Source organism: Cyprinus carpio, chromosome A5 (assembly GCF_018340385.1).
Source record: "Cyprinus carpio isolate SPL01 chromosome A5, ASM1834038v1, whole genome shotgun sequence".
Lineage (NCBI taxonomy): Eukaryota > Metazoa > Chordata > Actinopteri > Cypriniformes > Cyprinidae > Cyprinus > Cyprinus carpio.
In genome coordinates, this window is record NC_056576.1 from 2,168,958 (window position 1) to 2,190,787 (window position 21,830).

Below are 21,830 nucleotides of genomic sequence, written 5' to 3' on the forward strand. Positions count from 1 at the left end.
GAGAGCCTGAGCCACTATACACCACACAACCCATATGTACTGTGACTGAAAAAAAACTCACATATCGACTAGAGTGTAAATGATTTTCATTCTGTCCGAAGAAAGAAAATGTTGAGATAGATGTGAAACAAGCACAGCTTCAGCATGCAGGAAATCACTCGAGAACCAACACTGAACTGACTTGATCTGAAAAATGACACTGTTGTCTTTTAGAGCTGCTTTACAGCTGAATCTCAACTGAAACATTTACATTTAGTCATTTTGCAGACGCTTTTATCCAAAGCGACTTACGATTGGGGGATGCATAAAGCAACATTGAGATTTTAGACATTGTTGAAATAAGTACAAGCTAGAAAGAGAAGGAATAAATAAAAATGAAGCCAAGTAGTAGTTTCGAAAGACACAAGTTTTCAGCTGTCGCTTCAGGGATTCAGCATTCCGGATAGGGGTGGGAAGATCATTCCACAGCCAGGAATGGTGAACGAGAATATTCTGGAAAGTGATTTAGAGCCTCTCTGTGATGGTACACACCGAGGCGTCGCTCACTGGTGGATCTCAGATGTAGATTTGTAGTAGTGAGTGGAAGTAGTGCTTTTAGTGCTGGGCCTGCTGGCTGTTCTATATGCAAGCGTTAATGTCTTGAACTTGATGTGAGCTGCCACCCCGGTAGCCAGTGCAAGGAGATAAAGAGAGGTGTAACATGGGCTCTTTTGGGTTCGTGGGAAGACCAGTCGTGCCGCTGCATCTGAATCATTTGTAGAGGTTTGATTGTGCTTGATGAAAGTCCAGCCAGAAGCGCACTGCAAGTAGTCCAGCCTAGAAATGACAAGGGCCTGGGACAAGAAGTTGTGCAGCATGCTTCGTTAGAGTTAGAGACTATGTTAAACATAGTTTAGTTTCCATCAATGATTCTGTTAGTTTCCTGTTTTTACACATGTATTGTATACAGCACTTTATTTTCTTTTCAAGATTATTTAAATTTTGTTCATGCTAACATTCAGTTGAATCTTGAATATAGTCAGATATCAGTGAATTTTTTTGGATACACTGGTTTCATTTGGTAATGAAACACTTTCTACTTTATGAAAGTGAAAAAAAAAAAGTGATGTGACATACAGCCAAGTATGGTGACCCATACTCAGAATTCGTGCTCTGCATTTAACCCATCCAAAGTGCACACACACAGAAGTGAACACACACACACACCGTGAACACACACCCGGAGCATAGGCAGACATTTATGCTGCGGTGCCCGGGGAGCAGTTGGGGGTTTGGTGCCTTTCTCAAGGGCACCTCAGTCGTGGTATTGCCGGCCCGAGACTCGAACCCACAACCTTAGGATCAGGAGTCAAACTCTCTAACCACTAGGCCACGACTTCCCTACAGGCCACCAGGGCACCATATCGAGTTAGTGTTGGCTGCAGATAAATTCTTAAATGTTGGAGATTATTTTGATATCCATGTAGATAATGAAAAATATGCATTGGGATTAGCATTTATAGACATTCTAAACTCTGTTAGGGTTAGACAACACGTGACAGGACCTACACTTTGTCTAAATCATACTCTAGATTTAATATGGTCACATGGAATTGATGTTGATGTTGTTGAAATTCTGCAGCAGTGTAATGATGTCTCGGATCATACTGTATATGTGTATACTTCATATAGCTAAAGCTGCAAATTCAACTCCCTGTTACAAATATGTTTGAACCATCACTTCTACCACAAAACACTGCTTTGTAAATAATCTTTCTGATGTATCTCAATTTCTCAGCATATCCAATAGCTCAGAAAAACTTGATGGTGTAACAAAATCTATGGACTCTCTCTTTTCTAGGTTATTAGATATAGTTGCTCCATTATGCTTAAAGAAGATAAAGGAAAACAGTCTGACACTGTGGTATAATTAGCACACTCGCACCCTAAAGAGAGCAGCCCGGAAAATGGAGCACAGCTGGAGAAAAACAAAACCAGAGGTATTTCGTATTGCATGGAGGGAAAGTACTTCTACTTATAGAAAAGCTCTAAAAACGGCTAGAGCTGCTTGCTTTTTGTCTCTCTTAGAAGAAAACAAACACAACCCCAGGCATTTAAGGCATTCAATATAATACAGTGGCTAAATTAACAAAAAGGTCAAACGACACAGACATTTCCCAACAGCACAGCAGTAATGACTTTATGAACTTCTTTACTTCCAAGATCGATACTATTAGAGATAAAATTATAACCATGCAGCCGTTAGCCACAGTATCACATCAGACAAAGTGCTTCCAGAAGTCATAGATCCTCTTCTGAATATTATTAATTCATCAATATCTTTAGGATATATCCCTAAAACCTTCAAACTGGCTTTTATTAAGCCTCTCATTAATAGATCATCTTCTGCAACTTGATCCTAGAGAATTAGTTAATTACAGACCGAACTCAAAGATACTAGAAAATGCAGTATCCTTAGAGATAAATTATATCTGTGAGGATTTCCAGCAAAATTGGAATTGGAGCAGAACTTTTTCATATTTGTTTTGGACAGTGTTTTCCACGCTCACCTGTTTCTGGCTCAGGTAGTCCATGCCATGTGCCACATCTGCAGCAAAGTGCAATAACTGCTGCGAGGAGAGTGTGGATGTAGTGCTGTTAGCGATGGCAAAGGCAGGGTCCGTCTCTAACACACGGCTCTTACGCAGGAAGTCCAGCAGGTTTCCGTGAGGAGCGTATTCAATGGCCAGATACAGGTAACCTGTAGTAGAAGAAGACAGTGTGACTGAGCTCTCAAACACAGTCATGTCGCATCGGAAAAGATCAGCAAATGTCTGTGGGAGTTGAGGCTCACACCTCTGTGTTCACACGCTCCCAGAAGGTTAATGATGTTCGGATGATGACCTAGTTTACACAAGACCTCAAGTTCCCCAGCAAAGTCTCTGTGGTCGTCCTTAGATGCATATTCTATAGTTCAGACAGAGAACGAGACATTGTGAGAGAAATCAAGCACTTTGCTAACATACATACTGACTCTTTTCTTTGAATTCACCTTACCTTTCATTCTTTTGATGGCTGCATCCATCCTCAGGCCGTCTTTCTTAATGCGGGCTTTCAGCACCTGCCCAAAGTTTCCCTCTCCAATTATATCCTGGAACTTGATATCGCTCCACTCCAGGGTAGGATAGGCCACAGACTGGCTGGAGTTGACAACTTTTTTGGGCACGTTCAGCGGCAGAGAGCTAAACTGGACCACAGGCTCCTCTCTCTGTGAGCACAGGAGAGACCAATGTTTACAGGAGTGTTCAGCTCCAACACACCTGAAGCAGCTACTGAAGGACTTCAGGATCCAAACTCTGAACTGGTGCTAAACACTGCTGTGCGGTCAAGTGTTAGTGTGAAAACCCTAACCCTGCTATAGAGATAAAGCTGAAGCTGTTTTTTATTGTGATAGATCTGTAAATAAATGCATACAGTCACTGAGAATGCTGAATTTTGGTCGGTGCCTCACCGCTATGTTGTGGAAGGCCTGCACCATGCGTCTCTGGAAAGTGGTTCTCTTGAGCTGCAGGACGATGCAGAAGGCCAGCAGGATAGTGATGCATGTCATGCCGGCGGAGCCCAGGATCGCATAAAAGAGCATGTTACCATGAGCCTGGAACCCGTGCAGCTCTGAAAGAGCAACAATTTACAATCACTTTCATTAGTAGCATTTTATAATGCTGAACAAATATAAATATTCATAAAAATGAACTTTACCTGTCAAGTGTTAAATAATGTTTTTGTTATTTTTAAAAATGTATTTTTGTTGTCTATTAATAATGGTTTGTCTTTAATAAAGGTTTGTCTTTCTTCCTGCACATTATTACTCATTTTGATCAAGATATATCCACTTATTGCTCTACATATTGTCCATATCTGCATTTATTGTCATTATTTGTAAAACAATTTTTTAAAAACTGTTTGTACTTATTACCTGTGCCTGCATTACATGGTGATAAAGTGTTTACCTGGTTATGAGAGACACTAGGTCATTGGTTCTTGTCACATGCAGAAAATAAATTACCATAAATCACCAAACATAAATTTAACACTGACTTCCATCATTTATAAACAGTAAGTGATCCGTGCCTGTAGAGGGCAGTGTTACTCTCTCAGTGTGTCTCACTTTCATTCTATGGTTCAGATGCTCACATGCACTCCTTTGCTCACGCTTGTGAAGCTGTGCTAGTAAAAACTTAAAGGCACCATATGTAAGATTTTTTTATTAAAATATCCAAAAACCATTAGAACAGTGTTATATATTTTGCAGACTTGTGTACTTAAATTATCCCAAATGTTTCGAAGAATGTTTCGAAGTCCAGAGAAATAATCAATTTTAACTAGTGACTTGAATTGTGTCCATAGTGTCATTGTGTCGCCTGACAATGACATCATACACCGTCGATTTCCGGTTTTGTTTTGTAGAAAGACCAAAGACGCTTTAATATATTATGCATTTTATTAGACAGGTGACAACTGCACAGAGTAGAATTATAACAGATCTTTCAAATGTATCTAGTATGATAAAACAGTGCTGCTTCTTCCCCCACATACGCATGACTGGAAGGTGCGGAAGCGGTCGGCTGTGGCATAATAAAAGCTCCACTGCTTTCGAGCTGTGTGTCACGCTTTCAGCCTCACCCTGCTTCATTCTACTACGTTAATGCATCATTAGTTGCATCCATGAACATGATTTCTGAGTCCCGTCAGATTGCATCGGCTGTGGGGATGAAGACCACAACTCCCATGATTCCACACTCATTCACAGTGTCATTAAACTACTCTTTTTTTGTTTGTTTGCTTTGAATACGCACCCTCTAGGGGCGAAAACTTACATATTGTGCCTTTAAATAATGCTGCTTCTGTAATTATTTACTCTCTGACTGATATTCTTCTGTGGAACACAAAAGAATATATTTAAAAAAAGTTTCTAGACATTCCCCGAAATATCTTCTTTAATTTTTAACGGAAGAAAGAAAGTTATACAGCTTTAGAATAGCAATCGTTTGAGTAAATGATGAACAATATGCCTTTAATTCCCTGTTAGAGTACACACAGCATAACATCCTGGCCAATTAGAGTTTGATGGAGTTTAGGCAGAGAAAAAGAAAATACATTCAAGTGTAAGGAAACACTCAGCGCAGAGACTTACGTGAGCTCTCCTGAGGTGTCAGCATCTTGAGGGTGATCTGCGGTCTCTCCACGCTCTCTCCCATGTTGTTGACGCTCCAGAGCTCCAGCTGGTAGGTGGTGTCGGCCCTCAGACCCCTGAGCTGGAAGCGCATGTTGGTCTGGTCCTGCACACCAAGCTCCACCTGCTGACTGTAGTCCGTCTGCTCCATCTGCTGGTAACGGATCATGGTTCTGGAGATGGAGTGACCCTCGGCCACTGACCAGGTGATGTCGGCTGAGGAGTCAGTGATGTTACAGGTGGAGATGTTGGCAGGAGGAGGAGGAAGCTCTGATGAATCACAACCAATAACATAACCAATCAATAACTCCACTAGTATATCCAAGTTATCCGCATTCATATGGTAAAATCACATAAAAGAAATATATAGTAGGCAGCAAACTCTCTTTAACACTCTTTGATTGTTTTTAGCATTAACTGTCTGAAGCATTAACATTCACATTTTCTATGAAATTGCTATGAAACTGTGTTTTGAACAGCGCTGTGTCTTTGATGGATGAGAGACATCAAGAGAGCTTTCAGAGGAGATACAGATGTGTCAGTCCAGTGAGAATCTGCTTTATAGCATGTGTGTAGCTGTGATGTGTGGCTGCTAGCAAAAAAATTGAGAGGCAGAAAGCCATCCTTACGATCGCTCAGCGTCCAGGCACTGACGGTGGGACAGGCCTGTCCCACGCGGCTGCTGCACGACCTCAACTTGCACTGGTATTTTTGTCTAGGTTTCAGCTCGCTCAGATGGAGGTTGGAGGAGTTCGACGCAAGCTGGAATCTCCTCTCAGTTCCTGAAGCTCCTACCTGCTGACACATGACCTCGTAACTCCAGTCCGCCTCGGCAGGTGCGGCATCCCACGACAGGAGCAGCACGGTCTGATTGATGGGTCTCAGCTTCACACCCACGGGGAGCTCTGAGACAAAAACAGGCGTCTTATCATCATGCTGTCTGATGAATGTGAGGCTGTGTTTGAGCTCTTACCGAGCATCTGTGTGGAGAAAGTGGCTTCAGGTCCAGGCTGGCCGGTTCCTCCCGGTCCGTGGCGACTCAGCTGCACCCGTGTGGTGTACTGGGTCATGGGAGAAAGGTTGTTCAACCTCACCAGAGAGCCGCTCACTGTTGAACACATAGAGAAATGTGTTTCTTTTAATTCATATCTGCTATCTACTTCAAAACAGTTCCACAGTTTTGTAACGATTTTCCATGTTTTGAGTATCAGTCCGATCAGCAAGAACAATGAGCCAAAGACACAAATATGTTTAGACTGTTTTCTTATGTATTTAAAAACATACATTTATTACACTGGACAGTTCGCCAGGAGTTGGATGTGTTATGTGAAGTTGGATATTTATTGTTATGGGTTACCGTACTTGGCAAATGTCATGACTTTCACTTTCACACCACAAAACACATTGTGAAACTCCAAGACAATGAAGTTTTGTTACCCTCAATGCTTCTCCATGTAGATGAGCTGGCTTTTTTATAGATGAGCTCGACTGACGTGATAGGCCCGTCTCCGGTGTAGGGCTCTTTATTGACCAGCAGCAACAGGTGATGCGGCCCGCTGCCATTCAGCAGTGGAGGATTCTGGGGCTGCGGAGGAACTGAAACCAGAGACGTGAAAGACATGCTGCACAATGTCCCACAATGAGCAACAACCAAGAACAGTTTACAGCAAAGGACTTTCCTGATAATTAACATTTGAACACTCTCTTGAACACCCTCCTGCATAAGTAACAGTGCCATCGGAGACGCACCACGCCTAGCAGTTCACACCTCACCATCACACTTAATATTCACACTATGATCCCCAATCTTTTCTCCCTCACCTGAAACTCACTCTAAATCTATGCAATGTAATTGTATACAACAAGTGATTATATATGTTTGGTATCATTTGAAATGTCTCAGTGTGCCTGGTACAATGGTCTCAACCTTACAAAAGTAGACTAAAAGATAATACAGATCCTAAGAGTCAAGAGATATTTTGATTACTGTAATGGGAGTGCCCTTTTCCAGGGTCCCCTCCATGTAAATTACCCTCTGTTCCCTTTGAGGTGTAAACTACACTGGTCTGGGACCTGACTTAATCAAATTCTAATTGTTAGTTTCTGTCTTCATCTCGGGGGATGTTTGTCTTGGTCTGAGGTATTTAAAGGATTGCAGCAAAAGGATCGGCGCGATTCTGTAACCAGAAAGCCCGTAGTGTGGTGTGTGTCTCTTCACTTCATACTATGTATTTCACTAGAAGTCAGGTATGCATCTTTCACTCTTAGATTCATCTTTGAGAATTTGATGTCTTGTATTGATTTGATATCTTTGAATTGGGTATGTAATTGGCGGAATACATATTTACCTGACTGATAATAAATTGTTACATTTGATTTTATTCTGTTTTACTCTGTAATTATTGACTCTAATAGATTAAGTTGTATCCTTGTTAGAGACATGAGCACCTGAATGAACGAGTACAATAATATTAAAGAATAAATAGAATAATCAAATATGAGAATAATAATAATTAGAGATAGACAAACAACCAATTTGCCTTTCAACCCAAATTCGAGGTCATACTTAAATGGAGTCAGATTAGATACTAAAATGGAGTCAGATTAGATCATTAAATGGAGTCAGATTTGAGTTTACCCTAAATTGAATAACTCTACGCGCTGAAAAGACCGAACACGCAGGGAAACCTTCAGCCAGCACCGGATACCTTCCTTGGACCGTGTGCGTGGACCTTACACGTGGCAGCTGAGTAATGATCGACAAATTAAGCCATTAATGCATTACCTACAGCAAAACTAATAGAAACACATATTCCTCTCTCGATATTGCTTGCACACCTGTGATCTTCTGCTTTAGACTGTACAAACTTTCTACATTTAAGGTCACTAAGATTGGGGCTGCAGTGAATTTCCTTATAAAGTCATGTATTTATGAACATAAGGCATTGACAGCTAAGCCATCTTAACATTGTGACGTCAACCCAGAAGCCACATTTAAGCTTAATCTTCCATAATAAGGTGTATTTACAAAAATTGTTAAATGTGACACAGAGGTGGAATTTATTATTTAAGTCACAATCAGTTAAAAACAAGACACGTGATCTAACCCAGACAGAGCCATCATAACACCAACATGAAGGGACACATTCAGGATCATAATCTAATGCCCTTTCTCAGTTTAGTAATTTTTGTGAATCTATAGGCAAACTGGAAAAAAAAACCTGTAATCTTGGAGATGCCATTTTGTCTACTATTTTTTTTTTTCATACTTTTGATGTTAAATATTTACAGCTAATATTCCCACTATGGACATTGCTAATTTCATACCAATATAACATTTTGGCTCCTGAAACACTGTTTGTTGTGAATTTTTGGAAATTTTGCTGGGAGGAAAATAGAGACAGACCGGAACTTTGAAGAATCTCACCTTTGACGTTCACAATGAATTCTTTCTCCTCCTGATAGTGTTTGTTTTTCACTTGACACGACCAGCGGCCAGCGGCCGACACTGTGATCTTCTCGACCGTGAATGTGGACGTTGTTTGATCATTTTCCATCTGTGTGTCCACTGCCTGAGAAAAACAAAAGAAAAGGCATTTCATGAATAATGCAGTGGCTCATGTAGGTCAAAGCTCATGGTGTGTGAAACGGTGCGAGTGCATTGGTGATGTTATTGAGACATGACTCACATAGACAGTGGTTTTGTCTGGTTTGACCAGGGCTATTTCCTCGTGTAAAGGAGCGGGTCGACCTGATGCAGAGCAGTTGACTGTGTATCTGACACCCGAGTTGAGCTCAATGTCTCTCAGACTGCTCACAATAACAGGTCTCGTGTCTTCAAAGAAATCACGAGTAGACAAGAATTCAGCCCATAGACCTCCCAGTAACACAGGACCATTTCTTTCAAATAAATGAGTTTTACCAGGTTTCTCACAGTGAGCTCCGTGCCTGCCTTCACACACACATCCTCTGAAGCGATTGCATTTACCCTGTTCACACTCACACTTCTGTTTACAGTCGGCACCGTAATAACCATCCGGACAGGCTGAAATCACAAGAGCACTAAATCACATGCATCTTCAATATATCTGAAATATATCTTAATAAATAATCATAATAATATAGAAAAATCACTTCTTATCAGATTAGAGCAATAAAATACACTTCACATTCTATTTCATCAAATTAAAAAGAGTTCCAAGCAATATTTGAACAAAATATTTGTAACGTGTTTATTTTCATTACCCACACTTTCAGAACATCTTCAGCGAAACTAGTTCACAGTACTACTATTATTACTAGCATTCAGACAGAATATTAAATGAACCTTCCTCCCGTGTGTCAAACCCTACAGGATTTCATCTCACCCTCGCTGCATTTAAAGCCCCTCCATCCGGACGCACAGGAGCAGCCGTACGGGTCTCTGAGACAGAAGAGCAGAGAACGACAGACTCCGTCCACGCAGCGCTCCTTACAGCTCCGGCCGAAGCGGCCCTCACCACACACTACAAACATAACACACAAACTACTATCTCTCCTACTTCTCCTCATGTTTTTAAACTCTGAAAGTGCCATTGACCTGTCATATATTAATCACTCATTCAGAAAGCTGAATTATTCAGAAAGAGTTGTTTTTAGTTCAGTTTACTTTCAGATAAATGCTTTTTGGACTGGAGAATTTCCACAGTAAAATAATCTATCTACAACCATCACTAAAAACTTTGTTCTTCATGATATGAGCCCTAAAAATCTGTCAAAATAAGGTGTGATGCATTGTGTCTGATCATGTGACTATTAAAGCTAAACATGGCCCCTGTAATAATTGTGACCTCTGCATAAATGAGCAAAGAGTGTTACCTGTTTCACAGGTGGGTCCTTTAAACCCTGGAGGGCAGATGCATTCGCCCGTCACATCGTCACACACACCTCCGTTAGCGCAAGACAGACATGATTTCGTACAGTCTGCTCCCCACAAACCAGCCTTACAACCTGTAAACCACACAACAACTGACCGTTACTCAACAGAAGCTCACATTATGCTGAAAACACATACTGTACGCTTCATTAGTAAACATTTCGGCACTGTTAAAAACATTGATCAATATTTTAACATTCATATTTGAAAAAAAAAAAAAAAAAAATTATATATATAATTCAAAACCATTACAGGTGAGCAAATAATTGAAAAGACGTGTATAGAAACAGACCAGAAGTGTGTTTTGAAGTCAATATTATGTGTTTTTATTTAATGTCTTCAGACACCATCACTGAATAATCCAGAAGACTGACTGCAGACTTCTTTAACAATCTTTAAAAATTTCTTCATAAAACAATTATTGCGTTCAGGTCGGGGGGAATGATTCATTGTGTTTATTCATCACACATTTATTTCAATAATTAAATCAAGACATTCAATGAACACTCTTAAGTTAACATGAGCATGATATAGTGAGAGATGCACATCCAGCAAACAGTTTTAAGCAGCCTAATTGTGCTGGAGAGTCCAGACTAATGTATTAGGACTCACAAATCCTTTTGAACGTACTACATACTTTTGAAAGTATATAATGATGTATTTATCTCTATAGACTCTGGAAATTCAGTATTTTAGTACTTTTTAGACCTAACAGCAGCTTTTGATACAGTTATTCATTCCATTCTCATTTCTCGTTTAGAGCATTATGTGGGTCTATGGGGTAATGTTCTTAAATAGTTTGTATCTTACTTGCATAACAGATAACATTGCAAACCACACTTTAGCAAAGCTTACAAAATCTGCGGACGGCAGATCCTTTCCCTATTTAGTGCCAAAACTCTGGAATAACCTACCTAACATTGTTCGGGAGGCAGACACACTCTGTCAGTTTAAATCTAGATTAAAGACCCATCTCTTTAACCTGGCTTACACATAACACACTAAAACATTTCTAAACTTCAAATCTGTTAAAGGATTGTTAGGCTGCTTAATTATGTCAACCGGAACCGGGAACACTTCCCATAACACCCGATGTACTTGCTACATCATCAGAAGAATGGCATCTACGCTAATATTAGTCTGTTTCTCTCTTATTCTTGAGGTCACCATAGCCACCAGATCCAGTCTGTATCCAGATCAGAGGGTCACTGCAGTCACCCGGATCCAGTACGTATCCAGACCAGATGGTGGATCAGCACCTAGAGATGACCTTGACAGCCCTGAATGTCAGCGGAGAGCAGGACAACTAGATGAGCTCCAGAGACAGATCCCCTGTAAAGACCTTGTCTCCTAGATGGCCACCAGGACAAGTCCACAGGAACCAGATCATTCTTCTGCATATTCTGACCTTTCTGCAGCCTGGAATTGAACTGCTGGTTTCGTCTGGTCAGAGGAGAACTGGCCCCCCGACTGAACCTGGTTTCTCCCAAGTTTTTTTCTCCATTCTGTAACCAATGGAGTTTTGGTTCCACTGGCTTGCTTAGTTGGGGATACTTAATATCCAGCGTAATCGTCGACTTGATTGCACAGATACTATTTAAACTGAACTGAGCTGGATGATCACTGAATTCAATTATCAAACGTCTTTAACTGAAAATTGGGTGTTTACTATTGTCATTTTGCATTATTGACACACTATTTTCCTAATTAATACTGCAAAGTACTTTGACACAATATGTATTGTTAAAAGCACTATATAAAATAAAAGTGACTTGATTTGACTTGACTTGTGGAGTCCCACAAGGTTCTATTCTTGCTCCCATTTTATTTTTCTCTTTATATGCTCCCCCTGGGTAATATTTTTAGGAAACATGGAATTTCCATTCTTTGCTTAGCAGATGATATTCAAATCTACTTACCAATAAAAAAGGAGAAACAAATGATTCTGAGGTCTGGCAGCTTGTTTGAAAGACTTAACAAATTGGATGTCACAAATTTCTTGCATATTAATGAATTGAAAACTGAGATTATTTTCTTTTGTTCCAGTATCCTCCTCAATCACTTTAAAAAACAAAGTTCTCTCAATTTAAGATTGATTTGAAACAGCATGTTAAAAATTTGGGCTATATTATAGATAGTGACCTTAAAATGGATAAGCAAGTTAATTAACTTGTTAGGTCTTGCTTTTTCGATCTTTGTCAAATATCAAAAATCAAGTAATTATTAATTTTATTGATACACGTTCATGTGTTAATTTTATCACTACTGGATTATTGTAATTGACTTTATCTTAGTTTTAGTCACTCAGTCCTTTCACGGTTGCAGTTAGTACAGAACTCTGCTGCAAGGCTATTGATGTGCTCACATAAGCGATACTTGCCTCGCTCTATTGGCTGCCTGTAAGATATAGGATTGATTTTAAAGTATTGCGGTTTTTATAGTTCTCTGCTGCAAGGCTATTGATGTCAAGTATGGTGACCCATACTCAGAATTCGTGCTCTGCTTTTTAACCCGAAGTGCACACACACAGAGCAGTGAAAACACACACACACACTGTGAACACACACACGGAGCAGTGGGCACTTAATTTTATGCTGCGGCGCCCGGGTGAGCAGTTGGGGGTTCGATGCCTTGCTCAAGGGCACCTAAGTCGTGGTATTGAAGGTGGAGAGAGAACTGTACATGCACTCTCCCCCACCCACAATTCCTGCCGGCCCGAGACTCGAACTCCCAACCCTTCGATTGGGAGTCCGACTCTCTAACCAGGTTAGGCCTCCCTTTTTTTTTTGTTTTTTTTTTTTTTTTTTTTTTCTAAAGTACTTATATTTGTTTATCAGTCTATTAACAAGTATGCTTCACATACCTTTCCGAAATTTTAGTTCATCAGCCCTCCAGATCGCTTAGGCCAGCAAATCAAAGTCAACTAAAGGGGCTAAACTTAAACATAGGGTTTATAGAGTGTTTTGAAGTAGCTGGTCCCAATCTTTGGAATAGCTTACCACAACACATTAGGGTCCGCACCCACTTTGTCCATTTTTAAACATAAACATAAAGACTACTTAAATACATGCGGTATATATGTGGTATTTTTTGTTTTTTCTTCTTCTTCTTAATTGTGTTTTATGGTTATATTGTTTTCTTTTTGCTGGTATTTAGTTTTATTTTGAATTGTAAAGCACCTTGGACAATGAACATCATAATTATATGGTGCTATATAAATAAACAAACCAAACCAAACCAAATCCACAAATCACTAAATGAGTATTTTACCAACTTAATGGCCAGAAATGAAATATTTATAGTGCAGCATACAATGAGGGCTAGAGTTATTCATCTTTAGGATCCTGAGACTTGTGATTTAAACGTCAAGTGCATAGATTTTACAGATTACTGGACACTTTCCAGAGAGTGTGGCGTTTGGTAAGAAGCTATGAACTGAAGGGACTTACTCCTGACGATCAGTCGGGTTATTGCTGAGCTGAATGGAGCTTCAGAAATGTAACGGATAGCATATACTCCAGCATGACTTTGGGCTTTTGCATTGATTATTGTGTAATTAATTACATTCATGTCCTCTTTGGGTGAAGAGTGTTCAAAATCTCCTGAAAAACAAAACAACAACAACAAACAGCTAGAACAACCAAAAACTATAATGCAACTGGATATTCTTTATTTTTTTGCCAGAAAAACAAGGATTATGTGGAAAATGCTGAACACATGTAGATGATATATAAAAAAAATATAAACTGTAAGCCAATATAAAATAGAAAGCAGAGAATTAATTATAAAAGTTTTAAAAAAATTATAGAGACTTTAACTTCTCAAGACACTTTACTATAAAACAAGGCACAGATGTTTGTTTCTATTCTTTATTAAGTGTTCAGAGTTCACACCGTTTTTATAGATGACTGTATCCTCTGGTAAATATGTCTTTTTGAGTAAGAGATGTTAACGTCTTCACCTTCATTAACAGTGATTGTCAGAGATTCAGGAAGGAAAGCAGCTGAAGGAAAAGGAAACAGTTAAACCCTGTCTGCTGAAAATGATACCACATTAGAAGTGGAGTGTATGCATATACAAACAAGTTTTTCCCTTCAAAGGAGCCAAAGCACCGCTCAGTTATCAGTTTTATTACCTTCATGGAGCATCTTGTAGGTGTAGATTTTACTTCTGTTAGAGTTTTTGAGCTGGCAGTAAAATCCTCCAAAGGTGTGATTGTGGGACATCCACGTGACTTTAGCGGCGGAGTGGTGGCTTCTGTCCGGTTCAGTGCTCAGGATATGAGCTTCCTGATCAGGATACTCGTGGCCCAAACTCAGCGATCCGGTGCCAGAAACAGTCCAGTCACTGCTCACACACAGGAGAGACTGCGAGTTCACAGAGGACACGATTGGGTCCGGATTGATCAGAGTCACATCTGAGATATCAAGAGCACTGCCTGCAGAACGGACATGAAAAACATGACAGGAATCATCATTTTTTAATGAATCAAAGAGCCATTCTGGCTTCAGACTATTGTCCTACAAAACCACTCATGAAACCTCTCATTGAGCTCTTCTAGTGAGACACAGCAAACATCTCCAACTCAGTCGCTACAGGATATGTACAAATACTCAACCATAACTCCTTCCAGGACAGCCAGAAACCTAGGAGTTGTGATGGATCATCAGTTAAGCTTCACAGACCATATTGCTACAATGACCCGGTCCTGCAGATTTGCCTTATTCAACATTTAGGAAGATTAGAACCTTCCTGTCAGAGCAAAGCCACCCAACTTCTTGTCCAAGCTCGTGTTCTCTCCAGACTGGACTATTGCAATGCTCTCCTGGCGGGCCTTCCTGGATGTACTATCAAGCCTCTACAAACTGATCCAGAATGCAGCAGCGAGGGTCGTCTTCAATGAGCCAAAAACAGCCCATGTTCTCCTCTCCTCATCAGGTTACACTGGCTACCAGTAGCCGCTCGCATCAAATTCAAGGTACTGATGCTTGCCTACAAAACGACCACTGGCACGGCGCCAACTTACCTAAGCTCATTAGTTCAATTTTATGCACCCTCCAGAAGTTTGCGCTCTGCAAAGTGAACGACGCCTTGTGTTGCCATCCCAAAGAGGTTCAAAATCACTCTCACGGACTTTTTTCCTGGACTGCTCCCAAGCTGGTGGAATGAACTCCCGATCTCAATTCGAACAGCTGAGTCTTTACTCATTTTCAAAAAACATCTAAAGACTCATCTTTTTCGCCTGCACTTAACCAACTAATACTAGTACTTACTTTTTCTTTTTATCATATTCCCAAAAAAAAAAAAAAAAAAAAAAAAAAAAAAAAACCCTGGCTACGGGTTCTGTACTAGGCTAACTGAGACTTGTCATAGCACTTGTATACCGTTGTTGTTCTCGTTGATCTGATTGTTTCTACTGTTCTCATTTGTAAGTCGCTTTGGATAAAAGCGTCTGCTAAATGATTAAATGTAAATGTAATGTAAATGTACAATCATATCGATGTTTTACATTTTGGCTTGTTCTTCTTCAGTCATACCATCCAACACTGACAACAGTTCTCAACCATTTTTCCAAGTAATGTGCAAACAAGTTCATTATGGCATTGAAACGAGGTGATGTTACGCCTGTTTAACACTAGTGTGCTATTTATGGAGGCTATATCTCTAAACACTAAGAATTCTGCAGACTCTGGTTGATCTTCTCCTTGATTCCTTTAACTCCAAAAGTTAAGAATGTTTTGATGATATTGCTATTGGTGTAATAGTCAGTAAGAAGACTGGCAGACAGAAAAATCAGCTGGAGAAAATCAACAGCATGAAAAAAACAATGCAGACACAGACTGATAGCAGATGTGGCGGAAGACGAAACTTGAAATTCACTATAGCATCTACGAAAGACGCCTTCATGCTTTCAGTGTGTGTGGAACTAGCTATAGCTAGAGAGACCTTCTTCTCTAAACCTTTATAACAGTAACTTAAACAACACTCACACTCTTTTTGCTACTGTTGAGAGACTGGACAAACTCCCCAAGTCAGATTCCAGTGAAATGCTCTCCAACAGCAAATGCAATGATGGAAATTGCTTCCTTCCTCTCTGAGAAGATCATTAATATCAGGAAGGCGATTAGCAGATCCCCAAGTTATGCAGAGGTAAGACAAATTCGACTGCAATATCAAAAGGTAGATACTATGTCTATGTTTGAAGCAATTGATTGCAAAATTTTTGGAAAGAAATAGCGCAGAACCTAAAATCATCAACCTGCTATCTTAAAACACTTCCCACACTAATTTTTCAAAAAGTGTGCTTAACTGTTTAGAAGCAGAACTCTTAGAAGTGGTGAACACCTCCACTTCTTTCTGGGACTTTTCCAAACTCGCTGGAAAAAACCGCAGTTGTTAAACCCCTTCTAAAAAAGAGTAATCTTGACAACACCATTTTGAGCAATTGTAGACCAATATTAAACCTTCCTTTTATAGGCAAAATTATACAAAAGGTAGTTTTTAATCAGCTAAACAAATACTTAAACTCAAATGGATACCTGGACAATTTTCAATCTGGTTTCCAACCAAATTTTTCTATCACAGCTATGGTGATGATACCCAGATTACCATGTTTATGAAATGTGCTATGTAAATAAACTTGCCTTGCCTTGTCTTGTTTTATGTGGTTTACACAATAGGAAGACTAGGAGACTCATGCTGGACTCTGAGGCAGTAGTAAATGCTGTGGGTTTTAAAACTCTCTCTGTGTTGTAATACCCATAAAATCACTCCAGGACTCAAACTAAACTTTAGCAACCCTGAAAACATAATAAACAATGAATGAGCCACCAAAACTGAAAAAACTGGCATAAAACTACTGGTCCATGACAGAGACGCAAATCCATCTGACTGGAGGCAGGATTGAAGAATCAGACTCTGAAGCCCACAGAATAGTTTTAATCTATATATTCTGGTTCTGCAGAAAGATGTAAATGTGCTGAAGCAACACAGAAATGTCTAAATGTGTGAGTGAAAATATGCCAGGCTCTGATTGTGTAGTAAATGTATATGGTGTATGTCATTTTGGAAATTCTGCAGAATCACGGCCGGCTCGGATGTTCACCCGATAACCCCCACATACTGGAGAGCACACACCACTCTGTCATACTCCTCAGCAACTATGGGCCCTGTAGAAGCAATTTAAGAGAATCAAAGAGTAAAATAAAACACATGACAAATCAACAGCTAAGAGGAGTAAGGAGCTCTAGACAATGCATGAGTGGATTATGGTCCTCGGACCAAGGGGTCGCCGACAGAGATCCCACATACACCTTTCAGAAATCAGTGGAGTGGGGTATCTACAGTATGAAAAAAAATTCCTACAAAATCCCGATAGTAACCCAATAACCCTAAAAACGCATCAACTCCTTTCGTGTAGAGAAGGGAATCAATAGATGGCCTAAACCTGGCCGAAATGTCCAACGACCTTAGACCCAAGTAAGTCACGGTGGCCTTGGCCAACTCACATTGGCAAATTTACTGTGTATAAAGGCAGAAATCTCTTGAGCTCTTTGGGTCAACGGAACCTGCCAATAGCCCTTGAGCAGATCTAATTTACTAACAAATTTCACAGACCCAACTCGGTCAACACAATCCTCATTATGAGGAAGCGGAAATGGCCTGATAAAAATGTCAAAATGTCAGATGCTCAAATGTGTGGGACTGACAGCTGGAATAGCAAACAATGGGGCAGGGTTTGATCGTCTGATTTGGCTTGCCTGTTAGTTGACATGTGTGACATGTCTTGATGTACTTTGACACAACATTCTTCAATTTATCTTCACTGAAAAGTTGAGATAATAACATTGTTGACTTCAGGAAGAGACAGCAGTGGCCCTACCACTCCTCTTAAGATCGTGGGAACCCTGTGGAGAGGGTAAGCACTTCAAGTACCTTGGTGTAAACATCTCAGAGAACCTGACTTGGACTACCCACATTCAAATACAGGTTAATAAAGCTAGACAAAGACTGTGACATCTGCGACAGCTGAGAAAATTCAGGGTCTCACCAGCAATCCTGAAAACTTTCTATTCAGGGACCACAGAAAGTGTATTAACTCAGTGTATCTCAGTGTGGTATGGGAACAGCACTAGTCAAAACCACAAACCCCCTGCAGAGAGTTGTGCGCTTAGCTGAGTGCATCTCAGGGTCTGCTCTCCCCTCTCTGCAAGGACATCTACCTCAAATGCTGCAAAAAAGCAGAGCTGTTAAAATCATCAAGGACTCAAACCACCCTAGTTACTGTCTTTTCACTTTGCTGCCATCTGGTAAGTGCTTCCGTAGCGTGATGGCAAAACCTGAGAGATTAAGGAGGAGTTTCTTCCCCCAGGGCCATCAGGCTCCTAAACTCAAATTCAACCTCTTAACATCAACAGGACTCCACTTAATAATCAGTAAGATATTCATTATTCTTCATCAGTAAGATTACTTGTCACTGCACACAGCACTTTCTGTTTTTCTTTTTTTTTTGTTGTTGTTGTTTTTTGTATTGCTGCTACATGACAACCATGTACAACCTGTTTGCAAATTTGTCTCTTGTACATTCCTGTGTCTCTTAACGGGGAATTTAGAGAGTCGGACTCCCAACGAAGGGTTGTGAGTTCGAGTCTCGAGCCGGAATGAATTGTAGGTGGGGGGATGCATGTACAGTTCTCTCTCCACCTTCAATACCATGACTTAGGTGCCCTTGAGCAAGGCACCGGTTTTGTGTGTTGGGGTTTTTGGTAGGCAGGAATTGTAGGTGGGGGGAGTGTTACCACGCACTTCACAGTGTGTGTGTGGTGTTCACTGCTCTGTGTTGGTGCACTTCGGTATGGGTTAAATGCAGAGCACGAATTCTGAGTATGGGTCCACCCATCTTGGCTGCATGTGTCACTTTCCACTTTCACTTTTTTTTTTTTAAAATTTAAGTCTACAGTATACTTTCATGCACATTTTATTATTCAGCATCGCGTTAGTTGAGTCATGCCACGTTAGTCAAGCCACAGGCGACAGTCAGTCGCTGTTCCTGACGTGTTACCAATCCAGTGTTGACAATCTAATCACATGTGGTCTATTTAAATTCCCATTCTTAGCGTTCTTCCATCGCATTACTGCTTGCAAATAACTGGCATCGCTGCTTGCAATTCAAACTGTTGCAAGCGTGTTTCAGAACATCTGAAATCCACATCTAAGATAAGTGAATGCTCTTTTAATCCATATCGCTGTGTATATTGCCTGGTCAACAATCGTTTTTGCATCAGTTGCAGGAGCGAAATATTAAGCATATTTTGCACCAGCATTTACACATCTGTGTTTATACACATGGAGCAATACGCAGCTAGAGCATGTAATCGCTCTGAGGACACGCCGTTAAGGCCATGAGAACAGGGTTAAATGAGACAAGCATTCTCGTGTATGCGTTTCAACTGGGGATCGCTGTATTTAGCGGCGCAATCTCAATGGCACGGTTGTTTATTTCTAAGGTTGATGTTACATTAGTTTGTGAGTGTGCGGTTAATTCAGATGCACGCAGCATCAGAAGCACGCGTTTATCGCTCTATATACGCTCTATATACGCGTTTATCACTCTATATACGCTCTATATACATAGGCCTATAAGACTGTGATATCAATAGCCACGTTTACATGTACACTTTTTTGTCATTCCGATTTAAACATTCAGTGGTCTGTTTACATGAGACGTTATCTCATCCAATATGGTGTTTACATGTGCCCGTGCTTTCGATTTTGGGACATGCTAAGTGGCCTACAATGACATCAAATACAAATCGCCAGAGGAAAAAAAAAAAAAACACATTTGAACTAATATTTTTAATAACTTCTTGGAATAAACAGACTAATATTTGAACCCCTAGTGTTAATTTTTTTGTGCTCAGTCATGTGGCCAGAACAACGATCACATACACACTAAGGCCATCTTCTATCGTACCACACATAGAAACCAATATAGCTCTCAGCAGTTGATAATTATATCATCATATCGCCCTAATTTGTTAATGTTAAAGCATTAAGGGAAATAACCGTAGCCTTATACCCTCTGTAATGCAGCTCTGAAATGAATTGTATTCTGATACAAAAAAAGTTTTACTTTACTTAAATGGAAAAATACACAATTCTCACAAAGTGTTGCTGAACAATAAATCAAAGGAGCGTTGCTTTATGAACACAGAGAGTGCTGCAACAAGCTATCACACAGCATTTCCAAACAGGTTTTATTATGAATCTGTAATATTAATAATGACAAAGGCAAATTTGGTCAAGTTGTTATTTTCATTGAGCTATTCACTATCATCGTGTTGTTTCCAAGCTGAAAAGCAGTAAATTGTACTTCATTTATTACATCAGCTTTCTGCTCTGGTCATGAGTGCAGATATGACAGTTCATAACACAGCAAGTGTTCTCCATTCTAATGTGTGTTAATTATATAATTGAAATTTTAACTTCTACATCCACTATTTACCCAGTCTCGACTGTAGTGTCGGTGTCTACAAATCACAGAATGTACAGCATTGCCGACATCACGTTCCCATTCTGAAGACCATGACTTTTTTGATGTGATTACATAGATACAAAGTAATCGGTTTAACGCGTTTACATGGGCAGGTTTATAATTTTTGTTTCGGTTTATAGAAGGTTATCCCACTCCTCTCAAACCAATTACCATTTCGGTTTGGGTAATATTTTATTCCGACTGAGGTGTTTATATGGAGCATTTTTTTTCATTCAGATTGGACTGTCATTTTAAGTTTTTCCAAAGGGTGTATGCTTCCCCTGCTGGACTACCACCACCCACAATTATGCAATTTACAGCATTAATGCATATTACATGCTCCTCGTGCTGCAGCAAGGGGTCGTATGCTTCCCCCTTTACAATCACACATTTGCTTTAAGCATTTTAAGCAACATGCTTGTTGCACATCCTCGATTGCTTAACTTGGGGTGACGCTTCCCCCTTAAAGTGATTTTACAGCATGTTAGACACTTAAAATTGGATAATACAGACTGCCATCGTATCAGACTGCTGCTGCTAGGGGTGTATGCTTCCCCCTGTACATTCAAATATTTGCATAAGCAGCTTAAGCAACATGCTTGTTGTATGCTCCCTTTCTGAGTTGGGGTGATGCTTTCCCATAAATATAGTATTAAGCCAACATTTCCCATCGCTGGCCATTCAAATTGCATCAGTTGTGTTGGGGAGTTTTGGCATATGGTTGTTTTGGGGGTTTGTCTTGATGCTCTCCCCGCTCTGACAAAGCATGGCTGCATGGACTGGCGTGTGGAGTGTTGCCCAGAACATAACCATACTGCCAACACTAACTGTATGCAATATAATTGTCATAAATATACTTGACGGAAGTGGTCCTGATTGAATTATATTTTATACTTATATTTTTATTGTTTACTTTTATTTCATCCTTTCACACCTATATTTATGTATATTTTCCTCTGTGTTGTATTTTTTAATAATTGCACTGTCCTGACACACATTTCACTGCTGGTTATATCTTCTCTATATAATCGTGTATGTGACGAATAAAAATCTTGAATCTTACAGTATTGAATAGGAAAAAAGTGAGTCAATAATGCAAAATGGACCACTTTGGTTAGAGTCACAGTTATCCGGGATGAGGCATGGTATCATGGGGATCACCATTGAAC

The 21,830-nt window shown here is 40.0% G+C and overlaps 2 protein-coding genes across 2 annotated transcripts in view; one reads left to right on the forward strand and one right to left on the reverse strand.

Moving 5' to 3' along the window:
* The window catches only part of LOC109096568 (MOB kinase activator 3B), a 182,595-nt gene that overhangs the window by 20,263 nt on the left and 140,502 nt on the right, over positions 1-21,830 (forward strand). The window lies entirely within an intron of this gene.
* Positions 2,443-21,830, reverse strand: part of LOC122142008 (tyrosine-protein kinase receptor Tie-2-like) — a 34,539-nt gene continuing 15,151 nt past the window's right edge. The window contains 17 exon segments of the mRNA XM_042751299.1: positions 2,443-2,740; positions 2,836-2,946; positions 3,037-3,247; positions 3,491-3,651; positions 5,174-5,482; positions 5,842-6,117; positions 6,186-6,320; positions 6,650-6,808; positions 8,640-8,784; positions 8,902-9,047; positions 9,135-9,257; positions 9,580-9,717; positions 10,070-10,201; positions 13,577-13,729; positions 14,021-14,056; positions 14,059-14,130; positions 14,263-14,565. Coding sequence (XP_042607233.1) covers positions 2,466-2,740; positions 2,836-2,946; positions 3,037-3,247; positions 3,491-3,651; positions 5,174-5,482; positions 5,842-6,117; positions 6,186-6,320; positions 6,650-6,808; positions 8,640-8,784; positions 8,902-9,047; positions 9,135-9,257; positions 9,580-9,717; positions 10,070-10,201; positions 13,577-13,729; positions 14,021-14,056; positions 14,059-14,130; positions 14,263-14,565 — 2,885 coding nt within the window. The 3' untranslated portion in view covers positions 2,443-2,465.